We start from the raw sequence: 22,780 nt of genomic DNA, 5'->3' as shown, positions 1-22,780 counted from the left end.
ATTGTTGTCCAGGGTATTTTTTACTAGGAATTCTACACTTGATCTTAGCCAAAAGGCCGAGAAGCGATTACTAGGAATTCTAAAATTGATGTTTTTCCGATTGTTTTCTCTTTTGATAATTCAGGTTAAATATTTTGGGCAAGAATACTGTGTGTGACATTGTATAGTTTTCATTACATCATGAAAGGAGGTACATATTGACAGTTTGTCTCATTATTAAAAATAATAGGTCTCATCAATCAGTAAGATGGTGAGATACTTTGAGACCATGTAAACTAGTTTTCTAACCAACTTTTACTCAATAGTATGAGTACCCATTGACGGTCTTTGTCTGAATCCTTTATTTATGTTGCTCAGTGCAATCTCTTAATTTTCTACTTCCATCATTTTCTGCTCTATTTACTAGCTGGCAATCTTCCCTAAAGAAAACTTACTCTTCATCACCACCACCACCCTTTTGAGAAACACTATGGACTCATGTATTCTATTTCATTCAGTGTACTGTATAGCTCATTAACAACAACTTTTAGTACTTTTGGCATCAAAGGCACTTAAACTATGATTATGCAGCAAAAGTCTTTATTATCATAAGGTATATGCTGTAGCAATTCAGTGGCACATCTACAACTCACTTTTAAACTATTCAGCAAAAGATGTGTTTATACATAGAAAGAGCTAATGGGGCAAAATGTTAACATATTGTAAATCTGGATGAAGGTTTGAATTTTTTTTTCTTTATAGGTTTTGGGGTACATGTGAAGAACATGCAAGACTGTTGCATAGGTACGCACATGGCAGTGTGATTTGCTGCCTTCCTCCCCATCACCTATATCTGGCATTTCTCCCCGTGCTATCTCTCCCCAACTCCCCAACTCCCACTGTCCCTCCCCTATTTCCCTCCAACAGACCCCAGTGTGTGATGCTCCCCTCCCTGTGTCCATATGTTCTCATTGTTCAACACTCACCTATGAGTGAGAGCATGTGGTGTTTGATTTTCTGCTCTTGTGTCAGTTTGCTGAGAATGATGGTTTCCAGATTCATCCATGTCCCTACAGAGGACGAACTCATCATTTTTTATGGCTGCATAGTATTCCATGGTGTATATGTGCCACATTTTCTCTGTCCAGTCCATCATTGATGGGCATTTGGGTTGGTTCCAGGTCTTTGCTATTGTAAACAATGCTGCAATGAACATTTGTGTGCATGTGTCCTTATAGTAGAATGATTTATACTCCTTTGGATATATACCCAGTAATGGGATTGCTGGGTCAAATGGAATTTCTATTTCTAGGTCCTTGAGGAATCGCCACACTGTCTTCCACAATAGTTTAACTAATTTACACTCCCACCAACAGTGTAAAAGTGTTCCTATTTCTCCACGTCCTCTCCAGCATCTGTTGTCTCCAGATTTTTTAATGATTGCCATTCTAACTGGTGTGAGATGGTATCTCAATGTAATTTTGATTTGCATTTCTCTGATGACCAGTGATGATGAGCATTATTTCATGTTTCTTGGCCTCATGTATGTCTTCTTTTGTAAAGTGTCTCTTCATATCCTTTGCCCACTTTTGAATGGGCTTATTTGTTTTTTTCAAAGGTTCGAATTTTTAAGTAAAAATAGAGAAAAACAAAACACAAACTAAATGTTGAAAATTGATCCATCCTTCCATTCAGTTCTTCCATAAAAACCTCTGACAGATTCTTTTTTCTTTGTTAATAGGATAAGTATCTTCCCTTTGCACCTAATTTCAAAAGAAGGAAAGTGTTTCCCCTGAGCCTCCATTGCCCTATTCCTCTACCCACTTTGAATCTGCCACCTGGTACTGTCTGTTTTAACTTCATCATGCCCCCATCTCTCTTTCCCTTCCCATTGAAATCACACTATTTCAGCTTCTTTACCTAAACTATTATGGTAGCCTCCAAATTCACCTTTCTCCCTGTAGTGTCTCTTGCCTACTCACTCATTACAGAGCTTCCAAGACAAACTCTAAAAACACAACTTTAAGGTCAATGCCTTGCTCAAAAGCCCATGTTGGTTCTCTCTCTGCCTTGCTCAAAAGCCCATGTTGGTTCTCTCTCTGCCATTGAATGTAGTCCAAATTTCTCAGCAGAGCATTCCAAGTCCATCACATTTGCTTTCATTCTGTTTTATCAGCGTCCCTGCTAACTCTCACAAGTGAGATACTTAGTCCAATACAATTCCACTCTGGGGCTGAAAAATATGTATTTCTTACTGCCTTTCTTTCCCATCCACATCTTTATTTGTCATGAATGTAGTCATCTAAAAATTTGAAAATCTACCTCTTCCATAAAGTGCTTTCAATTTCCCTTAGTGGGAAACTTATTTCCCTCTTGCAGGGGCTCATAAAACACTATAGGTCTTTACTATACAACATATGTCAATGTGCCCAGTGAAAGACAAGCCTCATCACACCTTTGAGATCCAGTCGAGATTATAGCCTTCTTAAACTTGGGAACTTATATGATCTATTTTTTAAAAATTTCTACTGGCAACTAGCACAGTGCTTAGCAGGACTCAAGAAACACCGGTGAAATGGAGTTTTCAAAACTGCAGTCAAGAAACAGTTCCTGAAAATTATGGAGTAAGCTGTTTACATGCCCATGTACTATACACATACCCCTAAATGGAAAATACCCTGAACAAACATAAATGACAACTGTTACCTTTCATACTGGTATCATCACAATCAATGGCAGGGCCTTCAAAAATGAAAAGCAATGGTGGAAAAATCTGAAGATCATGAGGGTGATGGCACTTTTTTTCCACCATATACAGTAAATAACCTGGAGACATAAATATACCATAAAGTTTTTATAATACGAAGTCATTTTCATCTGGGAGGAAATATGGAGTTACCGCATTTTCTTTACTTTTTTTTTTTTTTTTTTTTTTTTTGACAGAGTCTCAGTGTCACTCAAGCTGCAGTGGAGAGGCATGATCTTGGCTCTGTACATCCTCTGCCTCCCAGGCTCAAGCAATCCTCCCACCTAAGCCTCCTGAGTAGCTGGGACTACAGGTGTGCATCACCACACCCAGCTAATATGCATTTGTTCATAGAGACAGGATTTCACCATGTTGCCCAAACTTGTCCTGAACTCCCAGGCTCTAGCGATCTTCCTGCCTCCATTTCCCAAAGTGCTGAAATTATAGGCATTAGCTGCTGTGCCCAGCCTACAGCACTTTCTTGAGAAGAGACATGACATAAAGAAAGTAATATTTTAAAAGCACTGTTCTGGAAAATGAATATAACATGGATTAAAATGGAGAGTTTCTAATTATACAAAATGTGCAATTAGAAACATGCACAGCAATGCTAGGTGAAGTGGTTTGGAGAGAAACCATGAGAACAGAAATGAAGACTAAAAGGCAAAGTGGAGACAACAGAAGCAATTGACTAAGGCTGTATTCAATTAAACACTATAAAATTTAAAGTATAAAATGAGAGATTGAGGTAAGCTGCAAAGAAAGGAAGAAATTAAGTATTTTAGCAATCAGTTCTATGATGCCACAAACATGTGGCCATTAACATTGTAAGTTTTTTCTCAAATCACCTCCAACAAAACTGGGCTGTGTATTCCCAAAGCATCTTATGCATGCTTCTATTCAGCAAGTGGAAAAAAAAAATCCGTTGTTTTCCCCATCTTACCCAGCCTGGAGCCACATCAGGGCAAGGACCTATTCTATCCATCTTTGTAACCTAGGTCCCTAGTATAGTGCAAGGAACATAGCAAGCCGAAGAAATAAATGCTGTAGAACTCTCCTGGTGATAACTTATTACACGTTTAAAAAAATAGCCAGAAGTTGTACATGAAATCCAAACATTACAGTGGGACTGTGGCTAACCCACACAGGTGTGTGAGTAGAACAGTCTTCTAGAACGGAGTAGTAATACTTCTGTGTCAGTGTGTTTGCAGCTACAAGGTAACCTCCTTAAGAGCAGAGTTCAAAACTGTTTTGAACACAGTGCCTAATACAGTGTTGAACATGTAGCAGATACTCAGAATTATCATATATTTTTAATGTTTACAAAACACAGCAATAATAGCTTACTCTCTTTCACCATTCTTATTTTATCATAAAATATTTATGTATTAGATAGACTTCATGGTTCTCAAAATCAATTAAGATTTTCCCCTGTTCATAAACATTGTTTCTATGTAGAGAAAAGCATATAAAGATGTGATGCTGTTGAATTCTCATTCTAGAATTGACTAGAGAAAAATAAAAATAAGATTTTTCTTAGATCTGCTTTAAAAGAAAGGAAGACGAGTTAGGCTATAGATTACTTTGATCAATTAGAAACAAAATCCCTCTAAAAATGTAAAACTAAAAACACAATTTTATTGTAAATGTATTTTTCTCATTGGTTAGCTTTTTAATTTTTTTATTATTATTATTTGAGACAGAGTCTTGCTCTGTCACCCAGGCTGGAGTACAGTGGCAAGATCCCAACTCGCTGCAACCTCCCACTCCCAGGTTCAAGCAATTCTCCTGCCTCAGCCTCCAGAGTAGCTGGGATTACAGGTGTCTGCCACCACGCCCAGCTAATTTTTTTGCATTTTTTAGTAAAAATGGGGTCTCACCATGTTGGCCAGACTGGTCTCCAGCTTCTGACCTAAAGTGATCCACCCACCTCGGCCTCCCAAAGAGCTGAGATTACAGGTGTGAGCCACCACGTCCAGCCTAGTTTTTGTTGTTGTTGTTTAATTTTAATGGTTACTTCCAGTCATCATTTCTGTTCATGTCCTTGAGATCAATTTTGTGACTTCACCTAAAATCAGCTAATCTACTCATGAGTCATATTTCATACTGCAAACTATAATCTATTCATCTAGTCCAGGGATCATCAAACATTTTCTGTAAAGGGCAAGATAAGTAATTATTTTAGGCTTTCTATGCCAACATGATCTGTGTCATAACTTCTTAGCCCTGCTGTTGTAGAGTGAGAGGAGCCACAATTTATATTCAAATGACTATGGCTGTGTTCAACTTAAAAAAAAAAAAACACACACACACACAGTGGACCCTATTTGACCTTCGACCCATGGCAATAATTTGCCAACATCTACTTAAGTTTTTATTTTTACTTTTATTTTGAAAATTTTCAAATATACACGAAACAAACCATATACTATTATTTAGATTTAACAGTTGTCAATATTTGCCATATTTTTTATTTATTTCATTGCTGAATTACTATGAAGAAAATTTCCATCATCATGAAATTTCACGCCTACATAATTCACATATCTGTAAAAATAAACATAATATGGCTGGGCACAGATGCTGACGGCCGTAATCCAAGCACTTAGGGAGGTTGAGTGGGGTAGACCACTTGAGGTCAGGAGTTCAAGATCAGCCTGGCAACATGGTGAAACCCCATCACTACTAAAACTAAGAAAAAATTAGCTGAGCATAGTGGCTCGCTCCTGTAGTCCCAGCTACTTAGGAGGCTGAGACACGAGAATTGCTTGTTCTGGGAGACAGAGGTTGCAGTGAGCCAAGATCGAGCCACTGCAATCTCAGCTCTTTTGTCCATACCAGAAATCATTACCAACCAGACACTGCATGTGATTGTTATATATTAAAAAGAAAAACATCTTTTAATCTAAAATGCAGCCCCCCTGCTCCCAGACATCTATGTGTGTGACATTGGCTCTTTGAGGAATAGTTGAATTTTAAACAATGTGAACAAGATCTACAATCAATATATCTCATAGGAATATTAATATAGTATAGAGGCAAACACAAAATTTTTATTTATATAATGCCTAACTTATTTACTTCAATTTCTCCTCCGTGTTTAAGATTTTTATCTTACACCTATTTTTTTAAACAATTTATAGATTTCATTAGGATAATTTAGACACATAAATAAAACTAGAGGTTTACACATAACATCAAAATATAGTTAACAATAATTTATTCTATATTTCAAAATACCTGCAAGAGAAGAACTGTAAGCTTCCCAACACAAAGAAATGATAAATGTTTGAAGTGATGGATGTTGCAGTTGCCCTGATTTAATCATTATAACACTGCATACAGATATGAAAACATCACATGCACCCCAAAGATATGTACAGCTATTACCTACCAATTTAAAAATACTTTATTGCTAAAAGGAAAAGAAAGCACATTCTGAAGAATTTCTCTGAAATATGAATTCATGCTATGGATGCTATATAAGTGAAGGTGGATAAAACAGTTACTGTCATTAGGCTTGAGAACTTCTAGATCAATAAAATGTGTTATCTTTAGTTAAACATGCTGATAATTTTGTTTTTCAAAATTATTTTTATAGGGGCTGATTATTTTGTTTTCTTAAAAGGTATTGCAATATTTCAAGCTGACAACAAATATAGAAACGCAAACAGTTAAGATACATTCTGCAGTTTGCAATGCCTTATAAAAAAGAGGAATATCCTCTTCTCTAGAGAATTTTGGCCCCTATGGAAAACTTTGTCAGCTCACCAGGGAAATTCCAGACAAAAAATCACCCCAAATCTCACAAAATTTCCATGAAATGAGAACTGTTCTATGTACATGGAGGTACGCATACTAAATAATGTTCAGAGTGAAGAAAGGAGTTCACTGAGATGGGAAAGAAGCAACAGTGCGATGAGAGGTCACAGATGAGGTTCCTGGAAGAAAGACGTGAGAACAATGTGAATACAGAAATGGAACAGTTTGTGTTGCCTATGTTGTAAAGTATCTTAACTCACTGGCATGAGGAAAGAGGACCACCAAGTCAGGAAAAGGGACAGGACCAGCTGACATAGGAGTACATGAAGGAAAGCTAATTAAATGTGCTAATTGAAAGTTGAAACAAAGATCGAGTTCTCAGTTAAGGAAAGGCATAGAGTAGATTGAAGGAGAGGAGTTTGTAAAAATGAGAAGGACCTAAGGCTTGGCATAAGACACAAGATAGGCAACGAAAGCAGTGACGTCTGCACTGTCCAATATGGTGGCCACTAGCCACATGTGGTTATTTACATTTAAATTAAGTAAAGTTAAATATTCACTTCTTCAGTCATAATGGCCATATTTTTAATCCTCAATAGTCACATATTATAAGTGGCTACCATATCGGACAGCATAGATAGAGAATATCTCTGCATATAGAAAGTTCTACTGCATAGCACTGTTCTGAGGACATTAAAGTGAGTAAGAAAGAGAAAAAGGCAGGGAAGGAGGCAAAGGAGAGAAAGTGATTCTTAAATTCCCTCTCCCACTGTGTTTAAGATCGGATTGGCTCTCATGTGACTGTTGAGACAGACGTTGTCCTGCAGTGTTGGAGTTCTGTTACACCTCTCCAGAAAGATGCCTGAGAGATCACTGCTGCCTTATGGATTCTCTAGTCGGATAGGATTGGTGGAGCAAGGCATTGAGTTAGGGGTGGAGCCAGGTTGGGTTTAGGAAAAGGTAATTTAATAGTGAAGAAGGCCCCCATACATGCCCAGCCATCATGCCCAGAATACAAGGTGCATAAAACATTGACTTGCCACTGGAAAGCTGCAAGAGTAGCTCCTGTTGTCTCTGGTGCACAGTGATTCTTCTGTTATTCATGGTCAGACAACCTGATACGAATATATTGCTCAGACTAAGTCACAGGTTGAGACAGTCTATTTTACTTGACATTTCTCATTAGAGAAAATTGGCCAGCTCATCTTTCTAAATTTCATTTATTTACATCTGCCATTTCCAATCATAAGCATTCTTATTCACTGCAAATAAACATGGGCAGCCTATCTCCTTCCCTCTACACTCTATGATGAATCACATGAAAATTCAAACCACACATCTTCTTTGCTACAAATCTGTAGTGAAATGACAGCGCTCTGTAGACTCTCCTACCTGCGGAGATTTTCTTCCTTTTTGAGACATTTTGAGTAACTTTTTGACCATAATCAGCATCTTATCAGATAGGTCTCTTGTTCCAAGCAGCCGTTTCAAACTAGAAGGGCATCCAGTGTTTATGAGCTTCCTGCCACTCACAATATTTATACTAGACATTGCCAGGGGAAGAGAAGAGAGACAAAAAAATATGTCCAACTGCTGCTTTGTGAAGGTTGCTATTTATTTTCACAAACCTCAGGGCTGCATTCAGTTTCCCATCTGCATGTGTAGGCAGCCATTTCTTCAGTGTATTCCCTATGTTCTAATTGGCTCACTGTACAGATTCTTGGCTCTGCGCTTGGGAATCGTCATTGACTTTTAACCCACCTCACCTGCAGAGCAGCTTTCTGCGTTTCCATTAGTATTTCAGGCACCGAATCTCATTTTTAAAATTATCGTCAGGATGTTCATTGGTGGTTCTCACTTTTCACCCTTAATTAAGTTTAGTAATATTTAAATGTTTGTTTTGTAACATTTTAAAAAGAATCATAAAGAGAGAAAAATAATTAAGGAGAGAAAATAATTCCTTCACAGGGAAAATGGAGGATTCCTTGAACTTAAGGCTGGTCAGTTAATGGGAATTAGGAGTAATGCAGAGGATCTAATAATTGTAAGTATCATTGTCTTACTTGTTTGAATTAATAACTTTAAAAAAAAAAACCCTCACTCTCACATTAGCAAATTTTCTGTCTCTTAACAAGTGAAAATAACTGAAACTTTCCCAACATCTACTAAAATGGAAAGTTTGTAATTTTCTACTATGACCTGAGGGTTTGGCTACAAACAGATAGTCGAGTGAATAAAGTGAGGGTTCAAGTTACACCTGCCTATTGAATATGGAGAGAAATTAAACCACTTGTAAAGACAGCCTGGGGTGAGAAACCCCTATCACCTGTATAATCCTCCATATTTCTGTTCACTTTAAGTGCCTGCCACCGAAAACCTTCAGTGAAGGAGTGAATCTTCCTTGCCCCGTCGAGAGTTGCTTCTCAGGTGGAAGAAGGGTGTGTCCCCAAGTTTTTACCTGGGAGCAATGATGATCTTGTCAAGCATTTCAGTGAGACCAGCCCAAGTTTTTAGGGTGGGGATCCAGACTGGTTATACGTACCTGCAGTCCCTCTCCCAGAGGAAGGCAGAAACACCTCAAAGCCTGCATGTAAGAACATCTACTGACAAATTATTTTAATCAGACACCAGCTGAGTGGGAGAAAGAAAAAGAACAGAGAACAAACAAAACTCCCTGGGTCTTGGATGTAAGAGAATCCAGCAGAGATGGACTGGAGTTTCTTCAGAATAGCTGCAGTGCTGTTCATTTTTCTGGTGAGTGGATTCAGGTAAAAATTCTTCAAAATCATGCTCATTGTAAACAAATGGAAATGTTTTAGAAAACGTTAGTAGGCATTATTTCTAACCTAATGCCATTAAAAATGTGTGTTAATGACAAAGCGATTTTATGAACTAGATTTTTCAATAGCATTTCACTCTCTATTTGAAGATTCAAGACCACGTTAATGCATCAGTGCCAACTCACTGTATTACATCTCTGACCTTGAAGTTGTTGCTAAGTCATGCTGGGAAAATACTGAATTTAGGAAACTCCTATCACTAGTTAGTAGCACTTTGTGGTCCCAAATCTCTTTTGCAAGAGGGTTTTTAAACTAATCAATGTGTCTGGACTTTTAACCTAAATATTTTTTCATTGTTTCAGTATCTTTGGTGTTGTAATTACTCGAATTTTTTAATACACAAAAATAATATCCACATAATTTAAAATCATAGCAGTTTGTGGCTGGTCTCACTATCCAAGTAATCTTGTCAGTTGCATACTTGGTTAGAATCTATACCACTATTATAAAAAGCCCCACACTGTTTACAATTTTATTTAAAATGTTTTAAATTTCAAAAAATGGCAGTATAAGAGGTTTATAAATGACATAGTAAGTGAAAAAGTGGCTATAATTAAAGAGCAAGTATAATTATTAATATACTCGATCTTACTACTGGAATGTCAGTGATGATAGCTGTGATACAAAAGTCGTGTACTTGATGGTCAGACGAATGTAATGAAATACTTTGTCATTGCCCCCTTACATGTAATTAGTTTTCTCTTTGTAGAGAAATTAAGTGCACCATTAATGTATTATGTCAATTTCACTTCAGTGAAAATTTGAAAATTGTAATCTCTCTCACAGTAAGGTTAATGTAATTCAGAAAGGCAGGTGCCAAGTAAATTGCCCTCCAGCTTGGCAGTATGTACAGTGTTGTTGTTCACATTTGTTTCTACTTGCTTAATTTTTCAACTGGAATGTTGAGTTGGTATAATAAGTTAGATCTTTGATTCAAAGTGTACTGGTTAGTTTGAATTCAGTTTTTTAATTAAGGCAGGACATAATCCGTGGATTTAGTTATAAATAACCATAAATAAGCTGGTGGCTTTAGTTCCAAGCTTCCCTTCAAACATAAGTTCTATCCCACGGACTTTTCAGTTGATATTTAGTATCAGTTGATTTCATTACTTAGATTTGGTAGGGATTGCTGAGCATTATACAGCATGTCATTTGAAATACAAGACTTTCGTATTGTCAATAATCAAATACTTTCACTTAAAGTTTCAGATAAATTTGATTCATTAAGAGCTATTATAGTTTTAGTTGATCAGCTTGTTCAGATAGAAATACAACAACTTTCATATAATCTCTAAGATGTGCCTTATTCTTGATTTACTTATTTTTAATTAATTACAGCATATAAAATTTCTCTAAACAGTCACTTTCTACTTACTCATTCTTCAATAAAATGTATCATCATCAATATCATATATCTTTATTGAACTTTCTCTGGCTGTGCCTAGATTTTTTGTTGTTGTTGGTTTATGGGAGGTTTTCAGGAATAGGGGAAGAGGAGGTTATCATATTTTATATTGAAATCAATCACAACTCTCTCACATGCCTTATGAAAACTATTTCTCAAAGAACTTACACTATAATAAATTACAATGTTTCATTTTTACATTGACATTATAGCTTTTTTGCGAAACATTTCACTTTTTAAGTTTTGGAAGATCAACATTTATTTTAACTACTGTTTTTATCACATAGAATAATTTTGATAATTGTCCTTTGGAGTTTCCTAATCTGTATTTTTCTTTAAAATATTTTTTCTTTATAAAACAACCACCACTATAGTATATTCTTCTAATTACCTTTCTTCTAGTCTCATTATAAATGCTTGCTTATACCAAAAAATAAAAGAAAAAAAATCTATGTAAAGTCTTTATATTCATCTCTACTCAAAGTCAGTAAGTGAGAATCTGCATTAACAATCTACAATTGTTAAGGCCTTTAAGACATTTAAATTGGTAGTATCTTTAAAGCAAAGAGAACTGAGTATCTGTTTGCAAGCGTACTGTGTATTCAGCTCAATGCATCTGAAGGTTGGGAACCTTGTTCAAATGAGTGGGTTGAATCAGAAAGAACAAAGCTGGTTACAGCCAAGATTGCTCTATGGCTCTTCTATTGTTCTGACAAGTCTCCTGGACAGACAAGAGATTACGCCTGCTATAACACTGCAAGTCAAACATATTTTGTTAATTCTGCATCTATTTTGCTTTCTTCTTTTTGTTTCCACACATTTAATGTATGGAGTAGAGAAAGGAGTTAGAATGTATTTTCTCTAGGCCAGAGAATTATGCTTCCTATGCACCAAATAAAAGAAATCTGTGTGCATGCATGTGACAATGGTAAAAAGTACAGCATAGTCATTGTGAGAAAGCAAAATAGAGCCAGCAGGGTTTCCATGATTTTAATGATTTCTGAAAATTACTTGCAACTTTGCCAAATCCAATTAGTTCATTCAAGTCAACACAAATCTGAAGATGCGTTTTTCTAAAAAGGCAAATTTCTGTAGCTCAAGCTCAAAGGAGAGAGAAAATGACTTTTCTCTATGACCATAAATGATCTGATTACTTCAGTTCATCAACCTATTCCCCCTCTTTCTATGGGTTAATATTTCCAGAGCAAACGGACAAAACACCAACCTTCTGACCACCTGATAAACTAACTCCACAGTTTGAACTGAACTGAAATTCTGTAAAATATGAGCATGAGTTTTTCAGAGTACTTTCAGCACTCGGGCTAAAATACACAGAAAATAATACACATTTTATTACATAGTTCCTAAACTTAATTGAAGACATCTTAAGTCCCCATAATTGTGTTCACAGGTGCCTAAAGCAAGAGAAAGACTATCAAACTAGAACAGACCAAATGAAAGACAAGCAAAAGAGAGGGCTCTTTGTACTTTCTTGAGCATATATTATAGTGATACATATCATAAAGATTAGTTTTTCAGTAAAATATTTTCTAGAAAATGGAAGGGGAATATTTTTGTTCACGTATTCAGTGAAACTTACAAATTCCATTCAGGTATTGTTAACATTCATATGGTGTTCATAAAACCTTTCTTATTCCACTGCAGATTTAGGATTAGCATCTTCTATCACCTTTACAGAAACAGGGAGTACAAATTTAACATCGCTCAATTGGTTTGAGTTGCCACAGAGCAAAAACTTTTTGTCATCTGGTTTTAGGAAAGAGTAGAACCTAAAACATTGAAGAATGCTGCCTTAAATCTGAAAAGCTGATCCTAGGAGTAAGATTCACTTGTTTAACAAATCTTAACAACCTAGAAAAAGGACACTCTCGTCTATATTTAGAGCACTTAATTTCTGATAACTCTTTCTCCACTACACATTTATCAAAGACATGGTTGCTGAGTATCCCTGGATCCTAATAGGCATTGCCTAATGTATCAGCAGGAAGTCTGCTCTGCCAGGCATTGCAATTAGATTTATAATGCTCCCTTAACTCAGGGAACACCCTTGCACAGTGCTGGGTCAGGCCACCCTTGCTGATTATGCTTGAAATGCAAATTCCTTCAATAGACTTAGGCAGGTCAAATTGTTTTAAATGCCATTGGCTGCTGATCCATACTCTTAATTGGTCTATGAGAATAGGGCACAGTTTTTCATACTTGTCTAATGAGAAACCATATCTCTACAAATTACTAGCTGCCTGTTGCTCATAAAACTACATGACTGTACGTTATTTGAAGGCAGGTTCTGTGTCTGATTTGCCTTTGTATCCCTTATAGTGCCTTGCACTAGTGCAAGATTGCTCAATAGATGTCTCACCACACACAGCAGAGGTACCACAGGAAGTTTTGGATAGTTTATACTACTCTTACCCCACACACTCCAAAAAATTTTCATGCTATTAAACACAGAAATCACAATACTAGATTTCTTCAACATTTTAATGGTATAATATTAAATTCACTTTGCATTTCATCTGAGGCTTGCTATAATATTTTTAGGCCTTTAAAAGTCTTAACCTAGCACTGGATCCACATAATACACATTCAGTGTGTACTTGTAAAATAAACAAATGAAAAAAATAAATTAGAGAAATCAACCCATTGAGGTGTTGTCAACCCCAAACTGATACCCTTTTTCAGAGCAATACAAAGGAAAAGATAAAGGAGGTTTTTAAATAAAGAAAATTGTGATATTTTAGCTTTGTTTCAAGTTCATCTTATGATGTATATAAAAATTAACAATTACATTAGACTTGAATGCTTAACAAAAAGTAAACACTTATGTTAGAATTGAATGCTTAGCAAAAAGTGACTTGGAAGACCATCTCACAATTATTAAATGCAAGAGATTTTTTTAAATAAAAGTGGCCTGTTACTCTCAAACCCATTTTTATTATGTGCAAAAAAGCATGAACTTCAATATTGAAAAGAAAAACATTAAAAATTACTATAATTGGGGATTTATTAAAATTAACCTGCAGTTTTAAAAGCCTCCTGTAGCTTTTAAAAAGTGCATAAATTGATTGGTTCCTAAAACAGAAATGAAGAGAAAGCCCATTGAGGATGCATTTCAGGTGAATTATTTACTGTTTTCATAGAATTTAAATGAAATTTAGGACTAGAGGGGACTTTCAGTCTCACATACAACTGAGGAAACTGAGGCACAGATTGATTTGATCAGACTTACTTCAACATCCATACCCACTGAGCAAGATAGCTGAGATATACTCAGTCAGATATACTGATAATCCCTGTGTTCATCTCTAGGTAAGTCTCCATCACAGCCTCCCTAGCACACACTCCAAACTCATTTCTGAATCCAAACGTCTCCCCTAATTGCCAAAAAATAGCCTCACCCTTACTGCAGGGACAAGGTCTAGGTCATTTAGGAGAATGTCCTCCGATTTCCCTTTCCTAATGGATTGATTTTAATCTCCATCGACCTCACCCTTACTGCAGGGAGAAGGTCTAGGTCATTTAAAATAATGTCTTCCAATTTTGCCCTTTCCTAATTGATTTATTTTAATCTTTATCTTTCCTTCTTCCTTGCCTTTGTCTTTGAAGTTCTTTCTTTTTCTGCCCATCCTCTCCTTCTCTTTTCATCACACCTCCATGAGAATCTTCTTTCTGAACATCTCTTCTTTTAAATCAAATTCTCCTCCTAGCCTCTAAAAATCCTTAGGTTTCTCTTTCTCAAAAAATGTCCTTGAATGCTAGATCTAAGTCTACCATGTTAGGTAGACTTAGGTAGACTTAGGTCATCTACCTCTGTTCCCTTTTATCACCAGTATCTTGAAAATGTGACCATCTTTATGTCCTCCTCTCCACCTGTTATTCCCTAATCCCTTGCTGTCAAACAGCTGCATGCTCCATCCAGCTAAAAATATTCCCCTGAAGTCGCCTCAGAACCTCAGGATTTCATCAGAATTCACTCCGCCTAACTTTTCTATATCATCTCTTTCAATCCCATCTGTCTTTCTATTTTCCTTTCCTGTGGCCTCAATTATAATGCATTATATTTTCCTATCCTTTCTTTCACCACTCCTTCTCTCCTTTGTTTGTTTGTTTGTTTGTTGTCCTTGTTTCTCATTCTATAAATGTAAGACTTCTTCTAGATTTATCCTCAGCTGCAGGCTGTTTCTTGACTGTATCCTCTACTTTAGGAATGTCAAATTCTCACATGATTTCGACTATCCTGCTTGAGAAGATGTACCTCAAATCTACATATCCAGCTGGAACTTTTGCTCAACTTTTGATCCATGTTTCCAATTGCTGATCATCTTCACCTGGGCATTATCTGGCATCTCAAACTCAATGTGTTCTAACCTGGCTAAATTCTGTTACTGTGTTGTTCCCAGTCCCACAGTTTAAAACTGCCATCTCCTGAGCTTCCTCCCTTTCTTGAACAACCCTATCCCATTTGTTCTCAAGCCCTGCTAAATGCTGTCCTGCAGTATTCTTTGATTTTTCCCCATTCATTCCCTCTGCCTCTGCTCCAGTTTACCTCCTCCTCAACTTTAGTCTGCTTTGATAAAGAGACCCTCAATTGCCCACCGTCTGTAATCACTGCCTCTTCCTGCTAGTCCTACCAACTGTTGTCAGAGTAAGCTTTAACACCGCAATTATATCATGCTCTTCCCACAATCTAAATACTTCAATATTTTCCTACTGCACACAGGTATTTAATATTAGAGCTGGAAAGTTACATGTATAAAATTTAGTCTACTATTGTCATTTTACAAGTGAAAAAATGAAAGTTCAGAGAATTGAGGATATACTTTGAAGGTATTCCAACTCTATCAATAGTCAGATTTCACTATTTTTCCCTTACAAGTCCAAGAGTGACTTTGTATCAGAATTCATTCTAGACTCTGAGCAACAGAAAATAAGCTTACACCAACCCATCACATTTTTAAGCAGACTTGGCAGTTTTTAAATTACAAATCCAATTGCGAGTCTGACAGTATGGTGAAACTTACTTGGTCTTCTGCCTAAGGTTGTCTCTCATGGGAAAAAGAATGACCCAGCTTCATAAAGCTGGAAAGATTTCTTAGTCATCTGCATAGTTTTCCAAAATAAACAGCAAGCACTGATGTGCCAATGCAGTAAGGGAAGTGCAACAACAGATAGCAGATGCACACACAATTCTGTAGCTATGAAGAAATGGCTGTCAAACAGACAAGTAAGGTATGCCCATCTCTCATCCCACGCTCACAAGCAAGAGAGAGGGGAAAATGTTCATAAACACACAGGTAGCAAGGAGTATGCATGTATATTAACATCATTTCAGTTCTGCACCCAAGGTGAACTCTACAGATAATGTGACCTAAACTTTGGGCCATGTACTTTTCTTTTTTTCTTTGTGCTATATTACTGTTGTTATATATAAATATTACCAATCACAAAGATAATAGATTAAAATCAGAATTTTTTGAGTTCTTAAAGTTGCAATATCAACTCTTTGCAGCATGTTTTACTTAGTAGTAATTTACTTGAGGGAATAGGCTATCTCATATTTTATTGTAAAACTCACAACTCAAGTGCAAATTATTCTGAATTGTACTGAATTGCATTTAGCCATAGATTAATATCTAAACTCAATTTCCTCATCTGAAAAATGTTGATACTATTAGTGGTGACCATATGTATTTGCTGTGAAGATTAAATGCATAGATTTATACATTACCTAGTACTTAGTTATTATTCAATAAATTAGGAGTAATAACAATCATAATTATTAATATTAAATATACAATGGACATGTAATTACTATAATAAAAACATTAATTTTTTACACTTCTCATATTGATCATAAGTATTTATTTTCTGAATTAACTATTGTGGCAATTTTTTTAAAGTAGGTACTTAGAGACATTAATTTTATATTTTCTATAATGATGCAATTAAAATCAACTATAAAATTTTTTTTTGTATTTTTAAGTTACTATTGTTAGTATTCTTAAATGCAAACTATAATTTTTTTATATCAATGATACAAATAAAGTTTTTCATACTTTGCAATTCTGAATAAATGCAATTAGAAGTTTAAAATTCTTATTTAGGGGGAAATATGAATTAAGGATTTATACTATCTTTAATGAATTATAAATATAACTTAAAACTTAATAAATGCAAACTAGCCTCCAATCCACACTTAATTTTTAGGCATATTTTACAATGTCTTAAACAGGTATATGAATGTATTAAACTCCATATGTAAATGTCTGTGCTCTCAGAAAAGCCTATGGCTTTTAGGGAAAATAATTAAAATTATTCCCATTTTTCCCTGCAAATCATGTATAAAGATTACAGCGAGAGCTGTAACTAGGCAGCTTGACTAACATACTTGTTTATCTAGGGAAATTGTTTAATGCAAGAGAAGAGACTAAGGAGGTTACATTCCCAGCAACTTGTCCCTATACTCCTGCATTTGCCTCTCCGTGCTCTGGAAGGATGCATTTATAACATCTGTTTCATTCAGAGCTAAAGATAAAACATCAACTAGTTCATTTTTACATAAAGGCAAATGTTTTTCCTTTAGAACCTTTTATTTTCATATTTCGAAGCAGGTGAAAAACTTCAACTTAAAATCCGCAAGTACACAAGGAAATTTTAACCTAGAATTAGAGTGTGAGGGATTAAATATTCTGAAACCTTCTATATATTGTTCTGCTTCATATCTTTTCTACCCTACACACACTTTTTTTCTGTTTACATCTGTGGCTAGTCAAATCCTGAAATTATACTCGAATGTTTTCAGATTTTGACTTATTTTGTAATATTACTGAATAGCCTTAGAGATCTCAGCTCTTTGGGCACAAGATTTACTAAGACAGCCTGAGTTTCTGACCACATTTTATTTGAGTTCTAGCTTCAAATATTCTACCCATGTAATAACAAGTATCTGCATAGCTAAAAATAAAAAAAAATTAAAAATAGAATTAATAAAAAGAAGAGTAAGTTGAACGGTAAAATCAAAAATTCTTAGCATCATCATCAGACCCAAGACATAAACAAGATCTACCTGCTATATAGACTGATAAAATATAATGACTCACAAGCCTATGGTTTTATATCTTTATTGAAGTAATGGAATAATATGAATTTTAAAGCATTTAATTAAAAAATAACTAGTGTGATTATCTTATTTCTTATAGGTGGTGATAGAAGTTAACAGTGAATTCCGAGTCCAGGTAAATATAACAAATCCATTTCTTCCAAAGTTTTAAGCAGGAATATAATTTGAAAATAAGAATATATTTTCTGAAGAAAATTTATTCTTATAAAGTTCACATCATGCTAAAATTAATAGATGATCAAAATTACCACTTTTCCCAATTAAACGTCCTCTATTTCAGACATTATATCCTCTTCCAAAAATCTGAGTGGAATTTGGAATACGAATTTAAATTAATATATACCATCTCTTTATTACTCTCATTCAAGGTAAGAGATTATAACACTAAAAATGGCACCATCAAGTGGCATTCAATCCGAAGGCAGAAACGTGAATGGATCAAGTTCGCGGCGGCCTGTCGTGAAGGTGAAGACAACTCAAAAAGAAACCCAATCGCCAAGGTATCAACTCCAAAGCATAACAGTGAAAATCAGAATGGATACAGTTTCTAACTGCCTTTTAAGTATTTTATGAACATGTCTCACTGAGAAGCTACCATTCAGAACAGAACTATTGTCAGCTACATGATGAAAACAGAAACTCCTAAGGACAAATTAAGAAATGCAGGCACTCAGAGAAACATTAAAATACTGACTCGCCTCACTGTGAAAGGCATATACATGATCATGTGATATCCCAAACTCTAGATGTAAAAAGATCATTATTTAAATAGAGAATTTGGCTTTCAGTGCATTCAAAGGAATTACTTCAATGCATGCTCTTTTTCCCTCACTATGTGTTAGAATTGAATTTCTACTTTTTGTTTGTTTATTAACATTTACAAAGTGCCTTCTCTCATACCCCTTTTCTATTAATTTTTCTGTAACTTTCTTTCTATATACACACACACTTAGAAACATCCCCCTACAGATTCATGAACATACAGATATATAGTACACGGATACAGAGACAAATATACACATACATTCACACAGACACTCACACTGATGCCCCACTAAGATTTGTTTACAACCAAACAATATTTTATTTCAAATAAAGAATTCTGGTTTCTATAAACATTTATTTGCATGGTCTCCTTCCTTTTCCACTAATGCATCCTCCCCATTTTGAGAATTAAGAGCTTCCACTCAAACTCAGATAACTCTAGTCACCTACAGCAATCTACTCAAAACTTTCTTCAAAAACTTTACACTTAAAAACATTGAAGATCAAAGTTGCATAATGACAACATTGGTAAACTCCTTAAGAGGGCAAGGATTTTCCTACTGTAGCTCCAGTGCAAGCACAGACCATGCAAATAATACGAGATCAGATTTTAACTGCTGAATGAATGAAGATATGCATGATAATTGCATAGACTTAGATATTGTAGAGTGGTATTTTGCTTTTCTCTTGTTTAAGTAGAAACTGAATTTCTTTAATTACATTGTCAGTTACCATTGAAAATATTAGAGCTGTTAATTGTTACTCTCATCTAGGAAAATAATTCTCCATTGTCAACATTTCCTAAATGATAACAAGATCATGACATGCAACAACTCTCAAGAAAGCTGTCATACATCAGACATAGAACTCTATTTGCTCTTTGTAATATTTTTACTTGTATTCCTTTTGCAGATTCACTCAGATTGTGCTGCAAACCAGCAAGTTACCTACCGCATCTCTGGAGTAGGAATTGATCAACCACCATATGGAATCTTTGTCATTAATCAAAAAACTGGTGAAATTAATATAACATCCATAGTTGATCGAGAGGTCACTCCTTTCTTCATTGTAAGTGGACTTCATGTGAATATATATGTTCAGGCTTAATTCTTCTTGGAAACTCTTAATCTCAGATAATACTTAATTCGATTTCAAGAGTCTCAATATTTGGCATTTTTGGTTGTTTCTTAATTCACGAGCATCCCATAACCAAAAAGAAATGCAAAGATTAAGAGAGAAAATGTTTTACTTAAATGTCAGCAAAAATGCTAGCCTTTAGTCTGTCCTCACTGGCAAACTAGAGTATTTGTTTGGAAGGATAAATTGCCTTTTCAATTTTCTCTTTTCCTTTAATTCAGTAGAGAATGTTAGCTTCTTTTAAGTCTAATGTGAAGTAATGGTGCTGGAGCTCCTGCAGGACTATTTTCTGAGCAAAGATACTTTATTATAAATTCATATTCCTCAAGTTCACCTGAGCTCCTAATGCACCTTGAAAATTAGTTGATTCTTAAGTGAATCTCACTCCATTCTTTACAGGAGCTGTCACATAGCTTAAGTATCCTAACTTTTCAAATTCTCGACCTCATTTCCACTTTAAGCAGTTGACCTGGTGACCAACTTCACCAAAAAGGCTGAAGCCATCCATCATAACCTCCCACAATTATTTCTCTCTCTCCCAGCTCAGAAATGTTTTTCATTAAATCCAAAAGCAGGATCAGCTGTTATTTTTTCCTGAAGCATATTCCAAGACATTTCCATCTTCCTATAATTACCAGTTTCTTGGGGAATCTTACTCCATCACCTCTGCTTTTCTGTCTGCCTTCTGCTGGCTCCTTGGCTACTCGAATTTCCTTCTATGATCATGCCCAACACACTTCTTAATATAAAAAATAGATACAAAGAAACCTTACTTTGCTCCTGTTACCTCTTCTATTAAAACCTCATCAATCCATATCTCAAAACACCTTCAAATAATAATCAATATTTGCAGTGTTCATTCACACTGCCTGTTCTAGTTAGAACACTTGTGTTCTAGTTAGAAGTAATAATAATATCTTTTTTCTTTTAATTCCCCACAGTGCTAGCATAATGCTCAAAGTCAGAACTTAATAAATCTGTGTTTCACCAAGTAATTATTTCTTTTCTCTCTCCCAGATCTACTGCCGAGCTCTGAACTCAATGGGCCAAGATTTAGAGAGGCCTCTAGAGCTCAGAGTCAGGGTTCTGGATATAAATGACAACCCTCCAGTATTTTCAATGTCTACATTTGTAGGACAAATAGAAGAAAATTCTAATGCAAGTAAGTAATATAGTGGCTTCCAAACCACTCCTAACAGCCAGGCACCTAACAGGAGACTAAACTATGTCAAAGTACACATCATGAATGTAAGAGATGAGCTAGAGAAAAGATGCAGAATAGAAAGTCTTTCCCTTCAACTATGGAAGCGGCTCCAATCTGACAGACACAAGGAGCATTTCCAAAGCAATGAGGAGGATTTTCTCATGTAACTCTCAGACCAGTCCTGCAGGAGAGTCCTAACAAGAAATTTTAAAGGCATTTTGCACAGTGGTGGCAGGGGCATTGGGATGTGAATTTAGCCTCCCAATCTAACTGTGTGGAAGGACAATCACGCCCCTTTCTGCTCATACTGCATCATTTTTTTCCTTTTTAAAGTTACATACTTTAAAATCACTTATAGAAATCACTTCCACACAAAACTTCATTTTGTGGTTTAACCTTTAAGTGATAAAATTTCTTGTAAATTCCAAAAATCCCTACACTTTACTTTTATTCATTAAAATACTGCACCTATACTTTGAACTTTTTAAAATGTCATTATAAAAATGCTCATTAAATTTATGTAATATAAAAGTAAAAAGGAACAAAAATCTGTTGTCTGCATTTTCTAATACCATTCTTCAAAGGTATGCACCGTGTACATGCTTTCCATAATTATGTAAACATAAATAACATGTTTTTGAACATAAATGTTATCATCTGTTACATACTAATCCACAACATGAATTTTTATAAGAATATATTTTGAACCTATTTTCACATCAGAACATGTAGAGTTTTTCACTGCTTTCAATAGTTACAATGGAATTTAATTATATAAATTATGTAAGTGTAAATAAATGTTAATTATCTAGTGAAAACATTTTTAAAATTATGCTACAATGAATCCAGGTGGGGGATGAGAGATGTCCTGGATCATTTGTAGGAAAATTGTATTTGAAATGGAGTTGGACAGTAGAGAAGAATTCCAAACTTATGAATGAGAACTGGCAGTTTTCACAATCTCCAATAATCCAATAATCTTCATCAAAACTACTTGTAAAATTAATGAAAATGATGAGACAAGATAACGTATGTACTTCAACAAGCATTTCTTTAGATCTACTAGTTACCTTGCACTTAACAAAGGATCACCCAAAACAAAACAGTAATAATGTATATTTATCAAGTGTGCCTTATTCATTAGAAACTTTATATAGTTTTCTCTTATTAATTATTTAATTCTCACATGAATTCAGTGACGATGGCAGTAATATTATCCCCATTTATAGATATGGAAACTAAGGCCACGCTTTTATAGCTAGAAAGTGTTGAGAAAGTTGGGAAAATGTTGGTCTAGTCTTATTATTATTTGGTTTCACCATAGCAGCCTTTTAAAAAATAAGAAAATGTACTGGAAGAAAAAATAGAAAGCCAGAATAACACATTTCCTTTGTTTCCTAGTTATCAGCAATGCCTAGATTCCTAGTAAAATGTGATCCTTTTATTAAGCGAAGATATATAAAGGAGCTAAGCTATTCATAGGTAGAAGGAGTAGAAAGGGAAAACAGTGAAGTCCACATTATATGGATCCAGTAACTCTAATACTTTTTGGAAAGGTGATATGCTATAATGTAACAAAAATGTAAATTGCCCATTTACAATCAATTTTCCTTGATTTCCAGATACACTGGTGATGATACTCAATGCTACTGATGCAGATGAACCAAACAATTTGAACTCAAAAATAGCCTTCAAGATTATAAGACAAGAACCCGCAGATGCACCAATGTTTATTATCAACAGATATACTGGAGAAATTCGAACGATGAATAATTTCCTAGACAGAGAGGTAATTCTTTTT

The 22,780-nt window shown here is 35.2% G+C and overlaps 1 protein-coding gene across 1 annotated transcript in view; it reads left to right on the top strand.

Moving 5' to 3' along the window:
• The first annotated feature begins 9,034 nt into the window (after positions 1-9,034).
• The window catches only part of DSG1 (desmoglein 1), a 33,546-nt gene continuing 19,800 nt past the window's right edge, over positions 9,035-22,780 (top strand). The window contains exons 1-6 of the mRNA XM_003924759.4: positions 9,035-9,241; positions 17,953-17,988; positions 18,242-18,373; positions 19,551-19,706; positions 20,793-20,937; positions 22,602-22,768. Coding sequence (XP_003924808.1) covers positions 9,194-9,241; positions 17,953-17,988; positions 18,242-18,373; positions 19,551-19,706; positions 20,793-20,937; positions 22,602-22,768 — 684 coding nt within the window. The 5' untranslated portion in view covers positions 9,035-9,193. The remainder of the gene's footprint in view (positions 9,242-17,952; positions 17,989-18,241; positions 18,374-19,550; positions 19,707-20,792; positions 20,938-22,601; positions 22,769-22,780) is intronic.

The sequence above is a fragment of the Saimiri boliviensis genome, chromosome 13 (genome assembly GCF_048565385.1).
Source record: "Saimiri boliviensis isolate mSaiBol1 chromosome 13, mSaiBol1.pri, whole genome shotgun sequence".
Lineage (NCBI taxonomy): Eukaryota > Metazoa > Chordata > Mammalia > Primates > Cebidae > Saimiri > Saimiri boliviensis.
The sequence above is the reverse complement of the archived record's forward strand: the minus strand, read 5'-3'. Positions and strand labels throughout refer to the sequence as shown.